Genomic DNA, 27,578 nt, shown 5'->3' with positions numbered 1-27,578 from the left:
TTTTCTTCATGTTAGGCAACTGATTGTGTCGAGGGAAGAAAACCAAAGCCCCTGAGGGAGAAACTGGAGGGAGAAAAGAGGAGAAACTAGTAGACGTTGCTTGATATGTGCCCCGTTTGTGTCACCAGCTGGGTGATTGGGTCTGTTCTGTCTGTGCTGCTGTCAGAAGAAAGGGGGGGGGAAGGGTCAGAGAAGACTTGCCAAAAGGGTCGAAGGTAAAAAGGGGTCCGAAGTTTAAAAAAAGGTAAGCCCTAGGTCTCTTTGCCGCACTCTCGTTCTCGCTGTCCACTCTTGCTCATCTTCATCTCTGTCAGCTGGATGTACCTCAGCACGTTGGTGTCTGCAACAAACGGAAAACTTTATGCATAAGCGTAGGAACCATGACTTCAGTTAATAAAGCCATGCTGTTTTTCTCACAACGCTGTTAATGAGGTTTCATTTGCCATAGAAAAACGTTTTCCACTATATAACCAACATGTTAAAATTCAGTTTGAAAACTAAGACAAGCAGGTACAGTTAAACCTCAGATTATACACCTCCTGATACACTGAGAACTTAAGTTTTTTTTGTATCTTTTCTTGTGATAGTAAAAATCCTTAGTGTTTTAGTATGGTTCAGCCAGAATCTTGACTTAAATCTGACAGGGAATCTGAGAAGGGAGCTGAAGATCAGGGTTATGGCAAGGAAGCCTTACCCCCTCAAAGATATGTCATCAAAATGCCATAATGTTAACCAGTTTTATATACAAACAATGTGAATTTTAATTCTCCGGATACCCAAACCAGGCTGACTCTGCTGTGATGAGCTGCAGCATCAAATTGCTTTGTTTCCCTCCAGGGATCCGGTATATATGAGGCAAACTGTAAATATAAACGTAAAACTAGGTAGATTGGAAAAGCGTAAAGATTGACGCCACATTTCAAACTTTTGAAATGTCACCAACCATTTCCTTAATCATCTAGTACCAAATATTTGTATTATAAATTACTTTTAACCAGGAAAATGGCAGGCATCCTACAACTATAGCATGTAGGAATAGAGCTGTATGTGATTAATGAGCCCTCAGTCCATTTAAATCTTCCGGCTTTTCTTACAGAGACATAAGTTTGGTTTGGTGACAGCCATGGAGAAAGGTTGATTCTCTCATTGTTGAGCTAATCAGACGTAGAGTTGTCCTAATTTTAAAAGGATCCATTTTCAGTTTATAGGTTAAGACCATCAGCTATTTATACAGAAAAAATATCAATGACATCATTTGCATTGACAAAGCTCCTGGACCTTTGGAGGGGACCTTGGTGCCCACAACACCAAAAAATCTCCACCGTACTTAACATCATATATCAGGAGCTTTCAAACAAATCTCTGTACTCCAATAAAAGAACATTAAAAAACAATCCACTGGACTTTGTTTCCAAGTTTGAAGGCATTTCGGTTCCCATCCAAGAAGCTTTTTAATTCAAAATGTCAGGAATAGCGTTGAGTTCGAGGATTTATGCAGTACTTTTTACTGTATAAAACCTCAAACTCAACGCTGACTATGATCTGGATGACTGGGAATCTTCACCAGCAAATCTCTGTACTCCACGTCAAACAGCTTAATCTCTTTCAAATCTTTCGTCATTGCTTTTAAATGATTGTTAGGGGCAACAATAATTATACAACTCAGGACTTAGTTGATATAAAACCTTTCTTTGTTTTTAATTTTACCTCTCAAATAGAAAAAAACATGATTATATCTTCATTATCCTACAGAACAAAAAAAGCCAACATTATGCTCAACACTCTTAAGAAATGTATCCTCTCAAATAGCTTTATTATATTATGTTTAGCTAAAGGACTTAAAATGAAAAATCAAATCCTGCTGCGAAGGATAGAAACTATCAGTATCATCATAAGACCAAATATTATTTAAAACTGTTTAACTTAGAGTCTTTAACATTGACTATTCTAATAGATTTATTTGTGTTTAAAACTGTATTTTTTCTTCATTATGTCTTTATGATTCAGTTAGGTACTTACTTATATATCTATCTACATTAACTCAGGCTTACCTGTAGGTTCGCGGTTCTTAGCATCCCGCAGATAGCGTAATGCACATTCATAATCGCCCAGGTGATAGAAGGCGATACCGGCCCGGTACATGGCCTTAAAGTGGTCTCTCTGGTGGCTAAGCACCTTCAGACAGTACTCCTTCACCCTCTCGTAGTTTACCAACTCAGATTGTAGAAGACAGGCTGCAGGAGAGAACAGAAAAGATGGCAAGAAATAATTAAGGCAGGAAAGAAACTGTTTGCCGAGATCCCCATACAAAGGTTACCGGTAATGTTATTCAATGGTTGCACTTTCATAGTTTCCCAGTGAAACTTTTTCATGGTTTATCTTCTGAGTAGTGGTGAGCAGACTATAAATAGTGTGTCCTAATGTCTTACAGAGCGCAGAAAAGACAAAAAAAAAGGGGAAGCAATTGAAGCCCCCAGGCGAGAGCATGGTGTCTCTTTTATTTATTGCTTTCACTGGATGTGTCAGGCAAAATAGAGGAATGGAGTGAAACGGCAGCCACAGAACGATGCAGACACCTAATGTTTTAGAGTCAGGCACAAGAAAAAAAGCAAGAGAAAGGGCTGAGTGGATTATCAGAACACATCAGGAAAAATAAAAATACTACAGTCATCAATCCTACCTGTCAAACTAGCGATATCTCAGCAGTTCTTACATCAGCTTAGGCTGGAACTACTTTATTATGAAAAGCACACAAGAAAAGTCAAAGACAGCTTTTAGTCCATCAGAGCTTTTAAACACCACTGATGGCTCCGATATCCTCTGCTGATCACAACCACACAAGCTTTTATTTCCACCCGTTTCCCTTCAACTCTCCCATTGTCTCTGCCAATTAATCTGGTGAGACATTAGAAAAGAAATCCCTCTATCTAAGTGTGGGACCACAGTTCCACACTTCTTCCCTGTTTCCTCTGACTTTGTCCTTGACATATTTGTTAAAATCATGAGTCATGGAGCGTTAGCTGGGAGGCATGGTGAGTCAGAGGTGAGAGGCAGACTGGGGAGGGAGGGAGGTGGAGGTGTTTGTGTGGGAGAGCGGGGTTAAAGCAGGGGAGAGGAGCAGCACCTTTGGAGGCGACGTGGTGAATAGGAGGAGTGTGATGAAAGCAGTTTACAGCCTTCCACCCACCATCCTCTTCAGATCAACACAAAGAACATAATAATTAAAGTCATATCAATGTGATTCATGGTTTTTAGCATTTTCTATTCAATTAATTTTCAAAAGTTAGGTCTAGTTTTGTGTTCAGCACCTCTGACTCCATTGAACCCCCCTTGAGAGTACGTCTCTGTAAACATTCCACAATTTGAAATAGAAATTCTAAGCAGGGATCTAGATCTGACTTTGACTAGGCACACTGACCACATTAAAATACTTTGAGATAAGCAACTCTACTGTTACTCTAACTTCAAGTCACCAATGACAACTCCATTTAAAGGGGAAAAGAACCTTGTTGAGTGCTTGATAAGTGCTGCAGTTCTGTGTTTTGACCACAGGTGGCAGTATAATTATTAGAAAACTCTGTCATACCCCTTTAAGGTCTCTGTTTATAGGGATAAACCATCCCATTAAGGCTGGTTTCCTGTTTGGTACCTTAGCCGCTTGTTTTGTTTGTATGACCGCCATTGTGTAACAACTCATGAAGATGGACCAGCTAGAAGAGAGAATCTGCGAAGAAGTGAGGAAATACCCACATCTTTACGACCGTCTTTCTCCACATGACAAGGACAGCTCATATTCAAGCATTTCGTGGAGGGAGATAGGGATGAATGTGTGTCTAGATATGGCTGAGGTGGTGAGGAAGTGGAAAAACTCAAGGAACAAGTTAGTCTCAAGCCTTAGTCTGCATCCTCCAACATGCTTTCTGCCAGGATAGTTGTGCATTTATCAGACAGTATAATGCCTCCATAATTCACAGTGGGGATGGTATGTTTATTTCAATGTGTTTCTTTTTCTCTGCACAACATGTTATATGTGCAAGTGAAAAAGTTTCATTTTGCTCTTGAATTGACTTTCTTGTTGACTCTTTAAAGGCTTGACCAGCGTAACCATAGGGCTCCTGACTACTTTCCTTATTAACATTTAGGCTACATCAGATCCTGAGGACTTAGATTGGGCTTGAAATACATTTCTAAGCCAAAGTCGATGCTGATAGGGACCAATTTATGTAATGTAATGTATGGTATTGAGTTTAAAAAATTGTCCCAAAACATTGGGTACAGATGATCTCATCAATAAAACTGGATGCAGCATGCATGGATAACAGACAGGAGAGGCTTGAAGAAACTGGTGGCATGGTATATAAAAAAAAAAGAATAGAAACTAAGAACCTGGAACTTTACTGGTTCAGGGATATAAATTAACTTAGGCCATTTTTAAAATAAAATACTCCCTTCTATAAACAAATCTTTGACAACAGCCTTTTCATTGGAGCACTCTCACTTTAAGGAGCAGATTAACGTTGACCAAACCCAAATATACAGCAAATGTTCTTTTTTGCTGGACTAACTTCATAAGACTGTAATTGGGTCTAGTTGTCATGGTAACAAACTTCTGAGACTTTCACAGAACATCTGTATTTATGATAAAATTAAAATATACTCAGCAAGACACTACGTGCTAATTAGGGGAACACTGAAGGCCATTTGTTGCACTGGATGCTCTTAAGGGGTGTAGGAGTGAATATGGTAGTGCCAGCATATATTTCTCTGAGTTTTATTGTATAAAAGTCATTGGGTACTCTAACGTTTAATTATGAAAACTTTTTTATCAGAATTATTAATCAAAACCAATTTCCATATTCCAAATAAACTTAGGTTTGTTATTTTGATGAAGGTAATTTCTTGTATGAAAGGTGTGATATTATTAAGAAAATGTTTTTCAGCTTTCCTTAGAGCTGGACTTTGATGCAACTGAAAAACGTGGGAGAAAAACAATCAAAATCCCAAATAAATACTATGAAGAAAAGGAGGCCTTTAAAAAATATCATGCGCCAGGCTCCTTGTGGGCCAAAAAAGGACTGTGGCAGGAATTATAAAATGAATACCTGCATAAGAATCCACACATATAGGTTTGATAATAACAGGAACATAAAGAAAACTGACACTTCATGTTGTAAGTCAGAGTCAGGGGCAGAGCAGGAAGGGCAAAGCTGTTTTCCCTCTTTAGTCAACATAAAGCCCTCTCACATCTACTACAGCAGGATTCACCTCACTCGCCCTCCACCTGTCCTGCACACCCTGCAATACACACGCTACTCTGTTTGTTTCTACCAGCACTTAGCAATCACAAGACTCTTCCTCGCTGCACACCCATCCATCATCTTCCTCCAGCAGGGAGCAGGGCGCTGAGCTTTCAGAGGATTCAGTTACAGTCCATAATGGTTTAATGGCTGACTTAGAGGTCTCACTCATACTGACACACTAATATACAACCAATACACACCAACACTGCATACAGTACATACAAGTAATCCAAACATCACAATGAAACTGTGAAAACATCCACCTGTGCCAACATGGGTGAACAAAAATATCCACTCAAAAAAATCTGCACAAAGCAGATGACTTTAGCAGGAGGACGCACCACAATTGTATGAGGCCCTTCAAATATACACAATCCACAGTGTGCAGAAGTGATGACTGGCTGGCCGCACCCAGTCGGCCCATTAGGCAGATGGATGGAATGCCAGAGGAAATGTAGAGTGTGGTGGGATGCATTAAAGATACGACGATAATGATGGGATCATCGGACCACGCTCTGCAGGGGCACGGACCCAATAAACACAACGGAGCGAATTCACAGTAGCCGAAACGTCTCTGTCACTAAAGACATGACTGTGTCTGGTATAACTGGAGACACGTGACAGCAGGTGCAGCGAATGGGTGACAAGTTAGTTAGTTAGTTTTTTATTTTTATTTTATTTTATTTATTTATTTTATTATTTTTTCCTACTTGCTTTGATTCTGTTTTATTTTCCTATATTTTAATCTTGTAAAGCACTTTGCATTGTCTTTGTATTAAATTGTGCTATACAAATAAATTGGCCTTGCCTTGCCTTGCCTAGCAATTAAAGAAAAAGCGTGGCAAGTATTAAACGTAGAAAAAGATGATAAACAACTGACTTCTTTTTTTGTTTTCATCTCAGTCTTAGACAAAGTTTGACAAAAGTTCTAAAGAAACTTAGAGATTCAACTTATACATTATAATGATTACTTTGGTACATTTACACACATTCTCTGAAAAATGTGTCTCATATTCTCAATCTATGAATCCCATCAATTCTTTACAGTCAAAATAATGTGAATTCCTCTCTGTGTGTTATTTAATTTTTAGATGGCCGACAAAAACCATCAAATGAATAAACAATTTTATAAAAAACACTGATGAGCTTAGCGTTTAAAAACACTATGGTGAATGGAAATCACAACTCATTCTCACAACTCTTTCTCTTCATTCTACTCTTGCTGTAGATAGTACAAAAGTTTTTTTTACATAATTTTTTCTTAAACCCACAAACTCAGAACACACTAAACAGTATAATACATGGCGCTACACATAAGGGGGTGAAGTGTACTGTACATACAGTAACAGCAATAAACATGCGGTTATCTTCAATCCTGGCCTCCACTGCATGAAAACAGGGATCTTTCTGCTCAAGCTTTAAATGCTAATTGCAAAAATGTTGCATATTGCTTTTAAATTTTGTTCCATAAAGTTTACTTATGAGAATTGTGCTTAATGCATGAGAGACGTGTGAAGTGTTTTGAAAAAAAAAAAAAAAATGTGTTTTAGAACTACATCTAGAGAGAAGAGCAGAAAACGGGTGTATAGTTCAGCAGAACTGGTTCAAGCTGGTGCATGAGTTACATCTTTTGGTGTGTAAATATTGGAAAAAACCTACATTTTCCTAGTCATACTGATATTAGGAGTAATGAAAAAAATGTACAAAGCCCAACAGAAGAATCACAGGCGGCTTATTTTTCATCATCTTTCTTTAGGTTACTTATTTTAAGGAGGATCAAGGAGCTAAAGTAATGTGAGCCTTTCAGATGTGATGCAGACAGCTGATTTCTCTTAATCAGCTGCTTCATACAGGGAATAATAGAGAGATCTGAGGATTCCAGGCTTTACTTTCTGCTTTCCGAGGGATTCAAGAAGGAGCAATGTGTAAGAATTGTTAAAAGACTTTAAGTAAAGATGCTTGTGACCTCAGATTGCCTTGGGATACCATGCTTTTGTATTCTTTTCTTAAAAAAAAAAAAGAGAAGTTAGAGGCACGTAGAGTTGAAGGAGTTCAGAAGCCCTACAAGTTGCCTGAAGCATGAAGCAATGTCAAAGACTGTTTGAACAATAAATAAAAAGAACAAAGAGTGAAAATCAAAAAAACAAGCAAGACAAACAAAAGATGAAAGGCAGAAGCAGAACAATGATAGAATCTCTTCTGTTTTCTGTTTTTCTGATCTCCACTAGATGTTCCAATCCGGCCTAATTTCGTTTTGCTGCTTCTCGTCATGTATTCCCTGTAGACCCATGTCCTTCCCTCAGCCTTGCATCTTCTCCATCATAACAGCAGGCCTGACACCGCGCTCAGCCTAATTTGAAGCCTCTAGTGACCCCGGTGATTAGTCTGCTGTCCATCACCTTGTAATTAGTTCTGCTGGAAGATAATGGGAGTATCAGAGAGCCATCACTCTCTGGCACTTACATCTCCTTCATGTCCTCCCTGTTCACTTCAGACCAAAGTTCTGCTCCAAACCTTTTTCCTTCATCATGTCCTCTATCCTTTAGAAAGGCCATACTGCTGCAACAGATTTAGTTACGGAGTTAAATGAAGCGTGCATCATTGTGAAACTGTCTCACACATGTGCTCTTGACGTCACAGTTCGTGTTTCACTAAGAAAAGCTCAACCCAAAGCAGTTTTTGCAAATGTCTTTAGATGTTATTGAGAGGGACAGGGCCACAATTCATAGCTCTCCCCAGCCCTCACAAAACCTTTACCAGCAGCACTTTCATTTATCGGTTTAGCCACTTTCCTTTCCTGTCTGAACCCTTTGCTTTTGCCAGATAAAGTATAAAAACTAGGACTGCAACTAAAGATTATTTTGCAAATCGATTGATTTGTCTATTTTTTTTTTTTTTAAATAATCGATTAATAATCAGATAGCCAAAAGTTCCTTAAAGAAGACCTTTTGTGAAATTAAAGCAGGCGAGACAAAAACTTTTCCATTTAAGGGGGTTCTGAATAGAGGATATTGACAGAGGAAAAAGATTTTCATCTTAAATGCAAAATGTTTACATATATTTAATTCTTTTTACAATTTTGGTATAATTGCTGCTCAAGGTGAGTCGCTCTGTAAGCTGAAGACAGGGTTTAGAATCTCTACACTCCAGTTAATGATTAATCGAATACTAAATGAGTTGAAGATTATTTCAATAATCGATTAATTAAGATTAATCAGATTGTTTCAGCCCTAATAAAAACTAATGGAAGTTTTCTCTCTAATTTAGAAATACTGTATTAAACTAAATCTATAAGCTCTGTAAAAAAAAGTGTAAAAAACAGATTTATCTTATTTTTATATTTCAAATATAATTAATTTGTAAATCTAACAAAGACAGGAAAGTTAAAATACAACAATAACTTTTCTTTTTAACCAAAGTATCTTGACCAACTAAACTCCTTTGTATTTGGCAGCAGGTCAGAGAAAAAAGTATTAGCATTAATAAGAAGTCTCTGACCCCTGAAATAGGACACAATTAAATCCAAATTCTTAACACTATATTTGATTTTGGGTCTTTTATTGTGAAAATAAAGTTTGTAAACAGGATATGAACCTGATTTATTCTATATAGATACTTGATGTTTTCAGCTGCTTTCTTTACTTTTGCGGACATTAAAAAATGTTCATTGGATGTCAAAATAATACAATTAAGCCCTATGTTTTTAGAACCTTGCAGATTTAGATTTTAAATTATTTTATCTATTTTTCTGTGAAGTTTATTCTTATATTGGGAGGTATTGCTTGAAAAGAAATCAAAACAATGTAATATACAGTAATTTAGATTTAAAAAAGGACATTGTTTTTTAATCAGCATTAAATCAAACCCTTTGTATAATACCTAAAAGGTTATTCACATGCATTTTCACAGCAAATATTTTTCAACCATCTCAAAAGCTAGAAGGCCTCTTTGCGTTCACGGATTCTACTGAATTCACGACTGTATAGCTTCTAGAAGAAGAACAAAATACCCAAAAACCAGGAGACATCAGGGGAGAACACACATGGGGAGTCAAGCAACAATAACAAACCAGCAAAGGGTAACTGAACAGGTGGTGTTTATATGGGACACAGAAACAATAGAAGGACTAATTATCTGATGGGGAGCAGGTGTAGACAGAAGTAACTAGAAGGAGATAAGGGAAAAGAGTCTGACACAAGGAGGTAACAGCGAGCAACTCAATAATACAAGACTGCATAAATTTAACACAAAAATGGACAATGAACAAGAAAACACAAAATAACATAAATCAAAGTAGAGCTGAAAACTTAGAAAGGAACTCAAACAGAAGACCACAAGGGGAGAACCATAACAATCAGAGCAAAACAAGGTGACAGGAACACCAAATTCTGTTGGAAAGAAAATCAAAAATGAGATATGACAATAAAGAGCAAACAACAAGAAAGAGAAGGAGATGGTGAAGTATCCTTAATGCTAGGAACTGCACCAACAGCTACAAAATCATGTGTCATAATGAGCATAAAGACAAAATAAAACAGCACCAAGAAACCGAAAAATACCCCACAAAAAAATCAAGAAATGCAACCTCATCATTATCAAAAGCACACAAATTACCCACAATTGTTTTCGCCACCTCACCACATCTCTTCCTTATCAATGTAGAAATCATTGACCTGCTGATAAAAATGATTGTGGATAAGAGCTGCTGCTACATCAAATATATTTATAGAATTTACCCACAGCGGATTTTCATCCTAGGAGAAAAGAGAAATAGAGCAATTAGATTATCCTGTAGGACACATATGGGAAGCCTCACAATGAGGTATTTAAACAAGAAAGGCTACTAAACTCAGCCTTCAACATTATTGTACAGCTCTTCTTAAATGTGTGATACTGTTCCAGGAAGGGAAGAGATGCTGGACTAATAGTCAGGATTTTACTCTTTCCTCTGCTTTACCAAACTGCACTTTCTTGTTCTAATTTGCAAAAGCTTTTGGTTTGCATCAAAAAACTCTAAGCTCTGCTTGGTCTTATGTTAGCAGCTGACCACCATTGTTCTGCGCTCCTAAAATAGTTACTTAAATTAAGGCTCACTTAAATATTTATACACTGGAGGAAGCTATTAGACAGTGTCACCAAGTAGAAAGGATTTAATGGTCCCTGCCTCCTATTTTAGTTTTAGGTTTTTAACTTGGGTTTTCTTTGTTATTAGTGTTTTTACGGTCTAGAGATAAAATAAGGGGTAGTTTATGCAGTTGTAATACAATAAGGACTGTTTCATATAAGTGCCCAAAAAAAGAATTGAGAAACGTATTTAATGCTCTTGTAGAGTGAGCAAAAACAGGTTCTGATTCTAGATAAGAGGGTTTCAATATAGGATAAAGATATAAACCCTATTTGAAAACCCTGACTCTCCTATAATGTTGTTGGAGCCATTATCTGACTGGTGATGTCATCTGTGGAAGCTCAGCAGACTTATTTTAAATCAGCAGCAGAGTAGTTTCTGCCTGCTGCTGTTTTTAAGCCCAAAGGACCCAAGTAGAGTATTTCCAAGAAAAAACAGAGTGGTTTGCTAAAGTTATTAATATGATCCACTCTTATTGACTTTATGAAGAAGGGTTGTGAAGATACGGTTTTCACAGTATCAGCAAAGCGGTGGATAAGAAAGTCTTCACAGGAAAATCTGCCAGAAAATCAAGAGATAATAATGGTCAATGAACATAAATTATTCCCAAATGGTCATTTTGCTGTTTCCTTAAGCAGACAGGAACTTTAAAATGAATGCAACTGAAGGCAGGTCAAGCTTTTGTAAAATAACTCTGCACAACAATATCAGTTGTGATGATGGAAAACAAATAAGTCCCTTAGACTGGAAACGAGTCAGTGGAAGATTGGAGTAATATGTTTTTATTCAAAAAAGGTCATAGAGGTCAAGTGAGTGAGATTATTGAACGTAAACCGAGGGACTGAAATCTCAAAGCTGAAGTGACGTCTTTGAACAACCTACTGCGATGTTTGCAGGTTTTGGTTGTGGTATTCCTTTTCATAGGAGGAAAATATGATGTTTTATTACTGTTTTTAATGCTGTTCTTAAAAACAAAAGTGTCCAGAGGACAAGAAAGAAGACTTTAATAAAAAGGACAGATGTTTTTCCCCTTAAAGGCATTGGTTTTATCAACAACAATTAGCTGCAGAAAGATTTGTTTCTGTGTGAGCAAAATTAGAATCTGCATGTGGCAAGGAAAACATCTGCAAATGACCTGAATAAATATAGTTTGTTTCTATTTGTACACATCACGGGGTTCAATGCAAACAAGTTTGATACTCATTAATCGCTACATAAACTTTCTTCACATGTGCTTATCACAGCAAGAGTTTGCAGCTTTATGTAGTTCATGTAGTACTCCCTTCTTTATGGGCAGCCATAACTTCTGTTTAGTGTCTTATCTAAAATATTCATCAACTCATCAACTCTAGACAGGAACATTATTATATCATATAATACATGAATAAAGAAAACATTAGAAATATTATGAAATATGCCCATTAAGGAAACTGATATATAAAACATAAGTTATATGTTCCGGCCGTTTGAGGGAGAAAAAAACACTTTCATTTGAGCAAAAAATATATTAAAGAGAAATGTAATAAAAGGTGATGCATAAGGGATTTTCCTATTCATGAAATATACCTTTTTAAAGCACAAAAGGATGATGTGTTATATAGGAGACAAAATGGAGCAGTTTAAGGCTAAAGGTAAGCAGGGAGAGCTGAAGGAGGGTTAATAATATAACTAGGAAGCAAGGAAACACTAAATTAAGGGAGTAGGACAAAACTAAGATGAGGGAACAAACCAGAATAGGCAAAGAATAGGACACCGAAATTGAAACTCAAATGGATGAATTAACTAAACAAGACAAAAGGAGTATAAATGAGCAACAACAACAAAAAAAATTAGAGAAAACATTAAGACATAGAAAACTAAAACCTAAAACACATGGACATCGTGCACACTAGCAAATCAAAACCCTCAGTTATAAACAGGCTCACTCACTGATGAAAACAACTGAAAAATGTTGTGTAAATAGAAAACATCAGATGACCTTATAAACACTCATCCTTAAGTTTAGGCCTCTCATAGTTCTACCAGTCATTTTGCCACTAGTGACACACAACAAATCTAACCTTTAGGAGCACAAAGCTGCTGTCTGTAGGCATTCACAGCAGTTTTATAATCGGATTAAACATTCATTAAAATTAACTGTGTAGTCCTGTATGAACATTCTGCATCCATTTACAGATAGCACACGCAAGTGGCTGGAGGGGGAAATGCTCGCTCATGCTCATCCAAATTGAGCAAAGCGGGAGCAAAGCAGCCTCTTCAGGGGTGCTGATGCTGAGACGGCTGTCAGAATCCAAAGGAATATTTAATAAGCAGGCTCGCGCTAACTGTAAATCCAAGGACAAGCTGATACATGGATCCAGTAAGTTGAAAGTAATTAACTTTACTCCCAGGTTACAACACAGGAGAAAGGTGTCCAACAGTGGAAAAGGAATATGGATGAAGGAACCTAGGATTTTCTTGGTGAATGTGAAAAACGATCTACTTTTGAAGTGTAGTGAGAATAGAACAAAATAAATGCAGAAAGGAATCAGTGTGACAGGAACTTTTGTTATACATTTCACCTGCAGGGAAATACAGGTCAGAGAATTTCTCCTCTGCAGAAACCATTGTTTCATGTTGGCAAACTGCTGTGTTGGCCTTTTGCCGATGTGCCTTGGAGCTTTTTCTGAGAATGGGGGAAAGCTGATTAAAATGAAACAAACACGTCTAGTATAAATATAAAATATTATAGCTCAGTACAAACAGTTTCAAAAGGAAATCTACATGTTTTTTAGCCTTTCATTGTAAAAGTAATTGACAATCAAAACCTTGACAGGCATTTTTCAGATAAACCAGACCGAGATTATCCTAGAATCATTCGCTTTGAGGTTTATGCACAAGTCTGATTGTAATTTTGTTGCTATATCCACCATTGGGTAACCAAGTGAAGCCAGTGAAAGGGCAACCTTCTCATCACTAACTGCATGACAAACCTGTGCAACAATCATATACACCAGCAAACTGTTACATGTATTGCTCATTTTAAAGGAAGAGAACCATCACCTCCAGATTTAATGGATGCCGGCTAACTTTAGATGTGAAACAGTCTTAAAATGGCTCCCAGTAACAGCCCGGTTGTTGCACCATTTTTAGTTTTTAAGTCAATGACTCGATGCAATCAGCCGGGTTACTTTAAATAGAAAACTTCAAACTCTGACTGTGTGATCTGAATGAATTGTCTCTTAAAGTGCTTTGAAATAGCATGTTTTGTGAATTGGTGCCATTTAAACGAACTGAATTGAAGTGTAAACATAAGGCTTGGCTTTTTCATTGGAAGCCCTTCTGATTTCTAACTGCCTGAGGACTTTAAAGTACTTTTCTCAACAAGGTATCTATTGTATATGCTGGAATTTTACACTTTAAAGGTCCAGCTGTTCAATAAATAGAGTATTTCACAGGTTGTTACATCTTTCACTGTGAGAGAACCCTGGTCTTTTAGATGAATCAATAAGATGACAGTTTAAAAGAAAACCACTATCTCAATAAAAATGTCTCCCTGACACAATCTAAATACCTCAAACTGTAGCTTCCATCTTTTGCTCTTAGCTCCAATTCTTCTACCTTTCGTAGGGTCAGCAGTTATAGAACTCTATCCAAGGTAGCGAAGGAGCTCCGACTTTTGTGCTGAATCCAGACAGCCTACAGCCTTAAAGATATTATAATGCGACAGACACACACATGAATAACACCGATCAAAGTTGAGGACACCTGTATGCCTCTCCACTGTACAGGTGACTGCTTCCTGGTCCTAGCTTTTTCCTAACTTCCAGCACTTTTCAGACGGCACTGATCATGGCGGCCACAGACAGCATTTTCTCATGCCTCATTGTAAACAGTTCATCAAGAGCTCATTAGAAACATACAAAAGAGTAATTTAGGCTTCACATATGGTCATGTGATTTATTATCAATATCTGGTGCTGTTATGATCTGTGAGGGATTGGGTCTTTCATTATATGCCTTAGTTTGCCGAGTTTCTGATATATTTCTCAGAGCTGTTATTTTGTTTATTACACTCTAATGTTATTTTGGCTTCCTCCCCTTTGTTCCCTGTTTACCCCGTTAATTGGTTCTCCTTCAGCCAAATCCACCTGTTAATCTGTTTATGCTATTCACCTGTGTCCCCTCGTTAGTCTAAGTTGTTTGAAGCACCTTTTAAACAGGATTTGTAATTTAATGGATGCAAACATTGACTCTTATCGAAACCTTGGCCAGGACTCTCTAACGGTTAAAAAAACAAACAAAAAACATAGTCAGAATGTGAAGCATAAAAGAAGACAACTGGCAGGTGGGAGAAGCCCCCCCCCCATTTCTATGAAATTTTACACACAATAACATTTTAATATGCACACAAATCATGAACAATTTCAAAGGAAGTTAAGTTAAAAGTTAAATGAAAAAAATTTAAATAATATTGCTAACTATAGTTGTGCACACTGCCAGTAGGTAGTGACATGTTCACTTGACGCCTCATAAAATGTGTGATTTGTTGAAGGCAATTTGCTCAAACAGTTCAATGCCTCATGAGGCTTCATCTCACCATCCCTATTGGTCCAGAACATTGGTACTGAAAAACTGTCTTTCAGAAATATTCATTCAGCTTGAACTTTATCATTTGGAAACACGCAGTATTCAAGACTCTGGTAAGCCTGACCTGCATATTCAGACTGCCATGACATCTGGTCTTCTTCTGCCCTCCAAAAACTCAATAGCATCCAAGACTCTTCTTTCTAACCTTCATCACGGTCAGGTGTTCCTACGTTTTAACCCATCACTGCTCTGTTCGGCCTCCTACTCAATTCAGCTCCATTCCAAGTCTATCTGCTAGTCCACCACCAGCATCCAGGCCCCAGGAAAACGGCTCCCATTCTCCTAAATTTGCCCTCTTCTATCATCATAATCAGGAGCAATGCTAAGCTCTACGTCTTCTACCTAAAAATCCTTAAATGAAAAAAAAAAAAAAAGTACATTATTCATGTGAGACATCTTGAAAATCATGACTTGGCTTTTCACTTCAGTTATGCTATTTTTTCTAAATTTAATTTCTATCCAAAAACTAAAAATAAATTTGAACTTCACCTAATGTTAAACATTTCAGACCGATGATGAGAAAACTTTTTTGCACATGAATTACAAATTATGAGTAATAAGTTAATATTAGTGTAGATCTTAGTAGTGATAATGAAACTGGGGAAATCCCTTACTGAATAGAAAATAGTGGATATAAAAGAAGAATAGAGACAGCATTCAAACTTATCAGAAAAGCCTTTAACAAGGACGATTTTTCAATGTCAAGCCCCAGCAGAGTGGGCTTTAAAACGCTCAGGCCAGAGCAAGATGAACAGAGGAAGCTAAGATAGCAATGACCATGTTTTTTTTTTTTTTTTATCAACATGGAACACAGCTGGGAAAAAAATACAAACAGCCATTTGGTTCAGTTTGGGTGTAAGATGTGTGCAAACAGCTTTAGCAAATTCTCATTACCGATGGCTTATAGAGGATGGATATTTTTCTCAGCCTCACTTCAAGTGTCAGGAAAAGGGTGAATGTCTGAGTTCTCTCTAAGCTGCAGTCAGGACTTTTTATGAGAGACTGGGGGAAAAAAACATAACTCGCTTTTGACTGACACTTTCAATTTATGCATTATTTCACACAACTGTCAGCCTATGTCAAATATGAATTCTAAACCACCATAGTTACAGGAAAAGTTTTCAAATTCATTTCCCGAGGAGCAGTTGTTTAGGATGGTTTGAATACTGCTGATTACGGCATTTTTAGTTTCTTCTGTGTCTTTCGGGAGTTTTACCGATACTCAAGCAAACTCTTTTTTTGCCAAAATGAAAAGCCTGGTTCGGTTTAATGTCTCCAGAATAAACCAAGCAGTGCATCATGCTGAATAGAAACTGGGAAATCAGGAAAATAATGACCTAGATACTAGTTTTAAACTTTTTAAATAACTTTTTAGCAGGACTAATTTTGATTTGTTTACTATAACTAGGGCTGAAACAATTAATTGGATTAATTGTGATTAATCGATTAATGACCCTAACCCTAACCCTTAGAGCAGTAGTTATACCAAAATTGTAAAAAAAAACAAACAAAGAAAACGTTTTAGTCTGTCAATATGCTCTATCCAGGACTCAATTTAGTTTCACCTGGTTTAATTCAGTTAAAACATCTTCTTTAAGGACCTTTGGTTATTCGATAATTAACTGATTAATCGAAAAATAATGTACAGATTCATCAATTTGCAAAATAATTGCTAGTTGCAGCCCTAAGTATAACCATATTGAAATTTGCAACATATGGTTATTTTAACTGTATAGTTGTAATGAATAAATTAAAATGTGTTTTAATTTAAAAACACCTTTTAAATAGAACTCTTAAGCAGGTATTTAACAAACTTTTCATTAAGACCACTTTATTTAAATACATTTATAATGGCATTACATTTTATAATGTAACAGATACATTAAAAAGATTTAAAAACAGATATTCGTCACACATAAACGGATACTGGCATTTTAACACCTGCTGAGATGATCTAAATAAAGCCTGAAAATCCAGCATACAGATGAGCTGCGACAAACACTATCACTGTAAATAGTTTTTTTGGTTTTAAATCCAGATTAAGCTGGAAATGATTCATCTTAAAATGTAAGTTTACAAGTAACTCTCCAGAATCTCAATGAAGGGATTTTCTATTCTATTTTATTCTATTTTCAAACTTTCTGAATCAAAGAGATAAAAAATGTATTACCGTACATTTTCTCTTCAATCTCATTGCTTCTCATTTTAGAGAAACTGAAGCAAAGGTTCTTCACCTTTAATGTTTTTTCATCTCTGCAGAAACATAAAGCCTGCAGCTCCTGCTCATTTAATGTGACTACAGCAAAGTCTACAGAGCTGTGCACATCACAAATTATTGTTATAAATCTGGTTAAAGATGAACAACTTAAAAACCAAAGTAATTATCACTGCGCCTGGTTCCGGTTATTCCACATTAGACCACCATCTGGGGACTGGCAGGTGAATTGAATTGACACGCACACATACCTCCTCTTCCTCCATATTTTTACACACCTACTCTCCTCTATCTTTCCTCTCAGACAAATGGCTAAATCTTTTTTTTTTTTACTCCTGTGACAGCAGTTATCTGGGCTTGTCAGAGGGTGGGATATAAATCAGTTCGGTCTTTATTGGACCTTTCAGAGTAATGAACGTCAACAAAAAGCAGTTTGGAAAACTCTTCTTTCTCCTCTTAGAGGTCATAGAGGGAAGCACATGGTTTTTAATTTATGAGACCTGTCCACTTTGTCACAGACCTCATTCTCTTCCTCCCTCACTTAATCTCTCTGTCTTCACGTATCACTTTACTTGGATTTATTCACTTTAATTGGACTTTTCACTTTATTTGGATTTAGTTTTTACATATACATATATATACATACAGATATATGTACAGAAGAGCTATATGTGTATATATATTTTATCTCTTTTTATTCTTATTTTTTATCTTATTATATTGTATAGTTGGATGTGTGTATATATCATGTAAAACTGTAACTAGAGCGTGTAACAAAAGTAATTTCCCTCTGGGATTATTAAAGTATTTCTGATTCTGATTCTGATTCCAGCTCTGAGGTAACACAGAGTAGCAGTACAGTAGAGGGAGTGCCATCTGCAGCTCTGGCGCTCAACCTTCTCACAGCTCTCCTCTGGCCATCCCTCTAATGGCAGCAATACATGAAAAGGGGGGGTTGGTACAGCACCCAAACCTCATCCCATCCCCCTAGCTAACTCTCTCATGGCACCTCCCTTCCTTCTGTTGTAGAAGTCCTCCTTCTCGCAGCTGCTTGGACAACTCCCATCTCTCCAGATCATAACCTCTCAGTTTTAAAGGTCTTTTCTTCATCTGCTTCCTCTACAGTCTCCTCTTCTGTCTCTACATATGGCTGCCCACCACTTTCCCTTGTGTCTGAGTTGGCAGATGATGAGGAGGAGCTTTCTATTCCTCCTTCATAAGCAGGCGTTGAATGTTCTCGAGCAGCGTGTCAGAGTGCATGGGTAGAAATCCTGCTGTCTTTAGTATAAGACACCACTTAGATTGTTAGAAGGCACCCTCAGCGTCCTTCACCAGTTTTTGAGACGAATGAGTTGATACAGCCCTTCTTGGTACTTCCTTCACCGGTAAAATGAGCCACATTCCTGAAAAAGAAATGTCTTAAATTCCCAGCTGTAGCTTTCTGCAGCTGTTGATTTCAAGTCTATATGTAGCATTTAAAACCCTGAGTGTTTAGCCCATTCTAAAGGCTTTATGCAAATAAAAAGATATAATTTTCATGATTAATCATTATAATAAAGAGCTCTAGTCTTAAAAGATGTTTGAGCATGAAGCTTTCTTGCAGGAGTTTTGTTGAAGTAATTTTTCTGTAATTACAGAGGTAAAGAATCACTTAGTACACTATCTCAGGCTTGCTTTTTATTTGATCAACATGTTTTAATTAAAATGTTTATCCCTTTTTTTGGAACAATGAAAAGAATAAGAAAAATAAGACAAGAATATTAGGTTTCTACAACTTTAAATGAATTTATATATAAAATATAGTCTCTTAACACCAAATATCTTTGCTTAGATATATCAAATAAAAGTATTTCCATGTTTTGTTTTTGCATAAAAAGTTAAATCATATAGTTAACTGTTGAATCTGTCACCTTAACAAGCAGGTTAGAAAAGACTGGATCATGATCAGGGACATGGGGAGAGACACAGGGCTGCACGACTGGAACAAAAAGGTTGCTGGTTTGTTATGAAACAAACAATTTTACACGTCGCCTCCTGCTGAGTCGTTCCCAAAGCTTTGACTTATGACTCATCCACAGAATGAGGCAGTCAGGATGAACAAAGGCAGAGATCTGTGAGCAGCAGTTGATAAAAAAATCATGATTTTTTTTTGAGAGGATCACAGTAACATGTTAATTTCTCACCCTTTATGAATTTTCTGAGACATTTGACTCAATCACAGTTTTCTTAACTAGTAAAACTGTTTGATGCAAAACCAAACTGCTACTCGTGTTCCTGAGTCTGTTTGCAATCTGCAAGTCACTCTGTAAATGTTTCAGTGTGACTGTATTAGATGTGAAAAAGGACATTATGGTGTAAACTATCAGGAGGCTGTATAGACAGACATCCTCACCTGTTTTTTTTTTTCAATATGGTGACTAAGAAGGAATTTTAGTAAATAGCAGCATAAGTCTGTCATTGAGGTTGCACATTTGATGACTCAGAAGCACAAAACAAAGAAAGTCTAGCAGGAATGCAGTAGACATACTCTTCATTTAAAAGATGAATGTACATTTCAGAGTTTAGTAGTGAGTAAAAAACATAAAAATCTGCACTGGTCCACAAACATGCAGAAAAAAGCAGCACGGCAAGGTGGGCTATTACTTTTTATCTATGTCCATCTGTGGTGCAGAGCAAGCAAGTAATACACATGTGTAAAATTGGCCCTCAGCGCGATCCAGTGGCTCCGTAATAGAGTTGGAGGCATTTTGCTGACTTAGTTTGTCATGCTTGTCGTCTTTTAGGCAAGGGTCACTTTAAATCAACACAAGGTTGTCCTGACTGATGTCTTTTTGTCCTCTCATACTGATAAGAATAGACTCTCCGAGACATGGCGATGTCCCTGTTACCTGGGAAGAAAACCTAAACCCTGACTCTGCAAAAAGTTGTAGGTTTGCATACATGTATTTCTTCTTCTAAAAATACTTTTTTTTTGTTTTGTTATTATTGTCTTTTAATGAAGTTATTTATTCACTAAATGAAAGAAGATGAAATTCAAACACAGATTTTTACTTTAAATGTTTGCAGTATATTAAATATGTCGAGACAGAACTGGAAATAAATTCAAAAATAAAACTAGAAAAGCACACGAGAGCAGTCCTCCGCCAATTAACAATTTAACACCTGTATTCACAGAATCTATCAAAAAAAATTCCTGGATCCACATGTTGATTCAGATCATCACCTACATGTAATAATTTGTTGCCAGTCACAATAAGCACCTTCTCTGAAAATTTCAGCAAAGTCCGTCCATAACTTTTTAGTTAATTTGTAAAACACATACAAACCAATGCTAATGAAAACATTACCTCTTTGGCAGAGGTGAAAGTTATGATGGCAACTTTGAAAGAAAAATAATCTATTTCTATTAAAGGTTTACTTAGAAGGAAAGAAAGCTGACAGTAACATTTACATCTAACTTACAAATCATTCATCAACTGAATTTATTGTAATGAGTTTATCTGGTTGAAATTACATTAACATGATCGACAAAATGAAATGGGATTCAGTCGGTTGCACAGTGACATTACATCTAAAGACACTGCCTGGAACACAGTTAATCTACCGGATAATGTATCCTAGTTTTGAAAGTAAATTCAGCAGCTCAAAAAGTAGTCTTTTCTAAAGGCTAGTCAGCAGACCCTGGGTATCTCCCTTCCTGCTGCTCATCATGCATATTTCTTGTGCTGCTGTGGTCTAAAAAAACAATCTACAGGGTCAAAATCGTATTTATTTATATATTATGAAGTACTGTCATTCTTAGACATCTGCGTGCTTTAAAAACCTTTCATAACCAGTCTCATCTGGCAGTAATCAGATGCATCATCCACCAAGTTTAAGGCCTTAGTTCAAATGAAGCAAAACAATGACTAGTCAAACGTGACTGAGGTAGGAATTAAGCACAGACACATTCAGATTTTGCTGCTGGCTGCAGCCTTCAGCTTTCTGAACCCACAGAAATTTTAAAGAAAATAGTCTATTATCAACATATTCTTCAACTTGGGAGGACAGCTGAGTCAGTGCATCTGTTTTGTTTTTTTTCTTTGAAAGCCAGACACACACTAAGGCCGCAGGAAGAGTATGCTCTCATCATGGCAACATCAAGATGCTGAGACATTCTTATACATATTTCTTATACATTATTCCCAGTACTCTCTGAGTGCCTCATGGGTTGAGCTTGGAAACCTTAGGCTGCTTTTTCAGAGTTTAATGCCAAGTTAGCTGCTACAGTATTCCACTGCTGCCTGCAAACTTCTGAACTCTGGGCCATGTTGGTGTTTTAGATGTTTTATTGAACTGTTAGTGTTAAAGGTGTTGCACTAGATCCTCTTGATGAGAAAAGCAAAATTAACTGTCGTCCCCTTGAAAATAGCTGCACAGGGCTAACGTCACTCCTACTGCAACTCTTAAAGCATTTGATTGGTTTTTCTTGTTTGTTTTTTACTTTCAAATTGGTCTGCCTCAATTTCCTCTGCGTTACTTCTACAAACAAAGATGCCATCTATTTGTAACTCCTGTTAAAGTGGTATCAGGTCCCATGGTGTCATGAATACAAGAACTTACCTGTACACAGGTTAAGGGACAGATGCCTAATCTTGGTAGGCCTACAGTATTGTTTCATTCCCACACTGAAGGACATTAATTAGAGACCTATTAACAAAGCACACATGTTCTTGGACTTCTGGAGGAAGCCAGCATTCCCAGAGCAAACATATGCACACAAGGGGTGAACAAGGTTGAGAGGTTTTTGACATAATTCAAACTCATCACTATCCAGCAATCTTGCACCTGATTGCAGAAGCATATTTTGCAAGATGATTAGTAGAAGCACTTTCTCTTAGCTGATTATGTACTGTTAGTTTTCTGGCTAATCGCCCTTGGGTAGAAAAAGTTAAATATAAAGAGGTAATGATGACTCATGGGTTTTGCATGGCGCTCTGTAAATGAACAGGTTCTGACAGTAAAGAAAGGTCCAGTTGAGGTTTTCTGGTCTGTTATTGTGCTTTCACACACCCAGACTTGAATCAGCAGAGAACAAAAAGCATGAGCAATGACAACAAAATAAATGGGAACAATCACAGCAATGGTTGCCATGGTAAATGAATGACATGGTGAAGTGCTAGCAGTCCACCCCTCTGCCTCTTATCACTCCGTTGTCCTGCTAACATGTCTCCTCTGTGTATTTTTTCTCTTGGTTCATGCTACATGATGAGTGTTTTTCAGTCTTTAGCTCCCCCCTGCCACTCCCTTCACTCATGCTCTTTTTTTCTCCCTGTTCTTCTTTCCCTCCCTTCCTGCTTCCTCCCTCCCTCCTTCCCTTCACACCACAGTGGCCTCCCTACAGGCACCAGACAGACCCTGAATGCTGCACAGAGGAGGCGACCTTCCATGCCTCATGCAAACTGACTGGACAGAGCCTGGCACAGATATAACAAACAACATCACCGCTCTCAAACTAGGCAACACAATCCTAACAATATTGTAATACAGCTGCCGAGACGCACACAAATGTATGAGTCCACCTCCTGCTGGACTCATACATTTAACAATAGCTTCTGTCAAAACTGCATCGCGAAACGTCAATCATAATTGCTGTTTTTTTTGGAAGAATGTTTTTATGTTAAACCAAAAACACAAGGAAATATGAAATAAAGTATAAGGTTAAAATAGCATAATAATATATGTCTTAGAAAGTCCACTTTATACTGTGCTGGGGAATTATATCGCCAAGGTAGAAAAGGTGTTGATTTACTAAATGTAGCATAAAATAACCCAAAATGAGGTCAAAAGGTCAGGAAGAAATTTGATATGGCAGCCATTGAAATTATGTAGAAATAAAAATATCAGTGCAGCCATGTATGTTTTATATTTGATAAAAATTAAGCAAAATCTCACAAAAAAAAAAAAAAAACTTTGAAAAGATATATAACTCTGGAAAGTTTTTTATTAGAAAACTTTGCATCTAAAATGCAGTATAACAGCATAAAATATGATATAAAGTCATAAACAAGTCATAAACAATACAATAAAATCAATCAAACAAACAAACTTTTAAAGAAAATCTTCCTGTCTTGAGTTAAAAGCCATTACATAAAGGGTGAGTTTTTAAAAGAGACTAAAAATCAACAAGAATAGGGGAACCATTCAAAAGTTCTGGGTCTGTTATTTAAAATAATCTGTTTCTCCTTGTCACCAGTCTAGTCCTAAGAGCTAACACAATAATTTGATTGTTATATTTCAAATCTTCATCTGAACAATAACCAAGCAGGAGATCAGAAAGACGAATTGCCAAATGCAGACAGAAAAGGATCAGATATGATTATTTTTCTGCTTTTTCCTTTTTGGGATACATTATTTTAACATTTTCAAGTTAGTGAAGCAAAAACATCACATATTTCCTAACTAAGAAACACATTTTATCATTCCAGCTGTTATAGGTGGCAGTTATATGCTTAAAGTGGGTTTGGGACACACAGAAGAGAAGAGCGGGTTGCAGCTAATGCACAGATCCATGCATGTGTGCGAAAAGTAAACACTATTTAACACAGCAGTAAAGTCCCATGAAGTTGGGGTCTGAACAAGATCGTGTTTAAGGCCATGAAAACAATGACACCCTGAACCAAGCATCTTCTGGTTAGTGCAGACGAAAATCAGATTGTACCTTCTGGTAGAAAAAAAAATGTAATATAGTGATTTGGTACAATTGCAAAGCCTTAATAGAACGTGAGGAGTTGAACTCCCACATAAATGCTAGAAATAAACTCTATCAGCTGTTTACAAAATTCTGATTGTCAAACCTCGACTGCAAACGTATTATTAAATGTGTATAAAGAATGAATTAATTTGCTTATTCAAACTTTTTCCATAATGTTAAGACTTGTCAGAGACAAGGTTTTTTTTTTTTTTTTTTTTATCTTAGCCCCAAATGAAGACTACAGAAATCATAATCACCATACTTGCCTTAGCATGTCTTCAGTTGGAGGACTGTAAACTCCTCTGAGATTTCAGGTTCTTTTGGGGCCCCTAAAGTAAGCAGGGGGCTCTTAGCAACTGCAAACTTTGCTTATAATTCAGACAGTGGTCACTTATTCTGTTAGCTGCTATCAAAATGTGACAAATCTTTACTGTTTATACTTGTTTTCAAATAATCCCCTTTTGTCAATTGCAGAATTTCTGGAGTTGTTCTATTGATCTCTAACATAAGACATTTACATCCAGTAAGATCACTATGCCCCTTTAGAAAAGCCCTGATGATGATGATGATATCATGACATGGTCAAAAGAAATGGACTTTAATTATAAAATGTTGCTTGTAAACATAATTTCCCCAAAATTGCTGCAGCCCATTAAAAATATGTTTATTCCCTTTCAATAAGTTTTACGTCCTAAAATGTAATTTAAATTTGGTTATTTGAAAAGGACAACATTTCCTGTGGTAGAGATTTATTAAATATGTTATCTTTGTCTTTTTGTAGAAAACATCATGCAATGTTTGTGGCTCTGAACAAGTTACTTTAGCTGGACTTTAGTAATGTTTTTTTTTTTCTCCCCGAAATAAATCTACTAAATATTACAGAAATATCTCTATTTGATCTTTCTAGGTGCCATTTTTTTTTTTTTTTACATAATTTTCCATAAACATTTGTTATATATAAGTTATCTTTTTTTTCAAGCTCATGTTTGCAGCTCTAACTGAGTTTTATTTAATGGACAGAAGTAAAAAATGCCTATTTGGGTTTTAAAGGTTGCAGACGCCTGTACTAAGTAAACAGGAACCCATGCATATCACCAAAACGAGTTAAAAACAGACTGAAAGGCAAAAGGAAATTAATGGGCACTGCAGAATCCCTCTAAACTATTGTTTGCATTTATTCTTCCATAATATCTCATGGAAGAATATTTGCAAACTTGCCGAGTTTAACAAGCAATTCAACCACTTACTATGGAAAATGTCAAAAAGTTTCAAAAATCCTTACTATAAACTCTATTTCTTGTAATTCTGTATAAATAATTTTATATTTTCAATAATCCTGACCATCCTGAAAAAGGAAGTATTTTTACTTAATTCAGTATCTAAAAGGATGTTATCTTATCATATAATCCACTTAATTATCTGGTTGTAACTGCACGTTAGAAACAAAATATTTTCTCACAACGTGAAAAGGACATTTATTAAATCTGTTTGACTCTCAGCATCCTGGATCTTATAGGACAGTGTGTGCTAAAGTTGTCAAAAGCAGATATAACTTGTTGCTTAAAAATATTGACTATCATAAGGTGTGACGGGTTTACAGGATACATTTCACTGATGATTAATTGGTAAAAAACGGATTTATTTGGGAAATTGGCGCACAGGTTGCTGAAGCTGCTATCTTCCTTAAAATCGGTACACTTTGTTCATTCCTGGAAATAAACAATAGGTTGTTTTTCCTCCATCTGTGCAGAAATAAGCCAGCTCTCTGTGAACAGTAGTGTCAGCAGGACCCTTCGCTCACCTGTCAGGCTGTCGTAGCACTCGATCTCGGTGCTCTCCACGGCTCTCCGCTGCTCCTCGGTCAGCTTGGCCGCAGCTTGACTCAGCAGGCTGACCTCGGAGCTCGTCGTGCCGTCAACAACATGAACGCCTTTGAGCTGGAGCAGAGCGCGGTGGTACTTGCCTATCGCCTCCCGGAATTTCTTCTCCTTATAGCATCGATGACCCTCTGTCTTGAAGTCGATAGCTTTCTGGATCTTGAGCTCCATCTCCATTTCGGCAGAGCCGGCTCGAAACCCTCCGTCTACTCCTCCCCCTCCACCGGCAGCCGCTGAGAGGCTGCGGCCGCCAGTCTCCGGGAAGCTCTTTAGGCTTTTTATCGGGTGTTGTTTAGCTTCCATGTCCCTCAGTGAAGGCAGCTGGAGCGGACCATTGTGCTCTGTGTGTTTCGTCTGGGAGGACCGGAGCAGCGTGCTGTGCATAAAGGATGCGGTATCGGCGGAGGCAGGCGGCGGTACCAAACTGTAAGGAAGCGTCGATAAAACCAAAGGAAATAAAAGGTCTCCAGACACGTCTGTGGAATTTTACTTGTTGTTCAAATAATTAAAGCTTTCAAAAACATCCAGAGGAAGCATGAGGAAACATCCCTAAACGGTACAACCGTCGAAAACTGAATTCCTCCTTCTGATCTCGCGGAAGGATGCTCCTGTGGTTGGCACGCGCAGCTTCAGCACCACGGACAGCACGCGCGCGCACACGAGAAGCCCCTACCGCTCGGCTTCATGGGAGAAAAATAAGTCGTGAGACGTTGCTGCGGAATATTTTACGTAAAGTGAGCAAACACATGGTATAGGGCTTGGTCGTCGTGACGTCACCACTTTGCGTGGTCGCCATGTTGACGGCGCACTTTACGGCTTCCTTAGATTATTGCCTGTGACTAACGCGTACTGTTCTCCCTCTCAGCCGTGTTTTATTTCGTTTAATTTCACCGTAACTTGATTTCAACCATGGTAAACCGTTGCAGTATTGTGGGCTGTAACAGCGCATCACATGATCGCCGAGGGAAAAACCTACAAAATGGGATAACTTTCCACGCTTTCCTGCCTGGAGGCGCAAACACGGAGACCAAGTTTCACAGATAACAAAGAGTCGTCGGCTAGCTTGGATCGCGGCTGTAAGACGACAGAAAAGAACTTTCCACAGTATCCCGATGTCAATGAGAGTGTGTTCCCTGCATTTTCATTCTGGTAAGTTAAAGATGCACGGTTTTATTTTATAGCCTACAGTATTTCCTTCCTTCATCCGTGGCACCACATACATGCATGAACGCGCGCCCAGAGACTGTTGATATAGCATTTTCATCCTCGTTGGTTGATATAGCATTTGATATAGCATTTCATCCTCGTTGGTTGATGTAGCATTTGATATAGCATTTCATCCTCGTTGGTTGATGTAGCATTTGATATAGCATTTTATCCTCTTTGGTAGAACACACTGCTAGTTCCTACAAGGACAGGGACATCCCTCTCCATGTTAAAAAAAAACCCTGAGGTTGACAGCTGTCATAGCACCACTTACAAATTTTGCTGATCCTAGCGCTTACCAGCCGTCTTGTAATGTAATGTAATCATATAATACAATATAATAATGTGTATATTGAGGATCATTGATAACATTATGGTTCTATTTGTTTTCAACACTGCTGCTGTGGATAATAATTTTTAATTGTGTCACCAGGAAAACCAGCAAATGAAATGTACACCTCGCATCCGGATTGGGCACCATCACTACACTTGGG

General features: G+C 37.4%; 1 protein-coding gene across 1 annotated transcript; it reads right to left on the bottom strand.

The window, feature by feature from the left end:
• ttc9b (tetratricopeptide repeat domain 9B) lies at positions 1-26,533 on the bottom strand. The gene is made up of 3 exons (XM_038306385.1): positions 25,803-26,533; positions 2,052-2,234; positions 1-340 (listed from the first exon to the last, which is right to left on the bottom strand). The coding sequence occupies exons 1-3, from the start codon at positions 26,260-26,262 to the stop codon at positions 252-254; spliced, it is 732 nt and encodes a 243-aa protein (XP_038162313.1). The 5' UTR covers positions 26,263-26,533; the 3' UTR covers positions 1-251.
• Positions 26,534-27,578: the final 1,045 nt, after the last annotated feature.

Source organism: Cyprinodon tularosa, unplaced genomic scaffold (assembly GCF_016077235.1).
Source record: "Cyprinodon tularosa strain WSP-4 unplaced genomic scaffold, ASM1607723v1 ctg58, whole genome shotgun sequence".
In the NCBI taxonomy this organism is placed as follows: Eukaryota; Metazoa; Chordata; class Actinopteri; order Cyprinodontiformes; family Cyprinodontidae; genus Cyprinodon; species Cyprinodon tularosa.
This window is presented reverse-complemented; position numbering and strand designations above follow the sequence as displayed.

Excerpts from the sequence above, each read along its gene's own strand:
- ttc9b (XM_038306385.1), bottom strand. The coding sequence starts at position 26,262 with ATGCACAGCACGCTGCTCCGGTCCTCCCAGACGAAACACACAGAGCAC. Across the intron at positions 2,235-25,802 it reads GTGCTACGACAGCCTGACAG|CCTGTCTTCTACAATCTGAG; the intron begins GTGAGCGAAGGG and ends TCTCTCCTGCAG. Across the intron at positions 341-2,051 it reads TAAGAACCGCGAACCTACAG|ACACCAACGTGCTGAGGTAC; the intron begins GTAAGCCTGAGT and ends CGTTTGTTGCAG.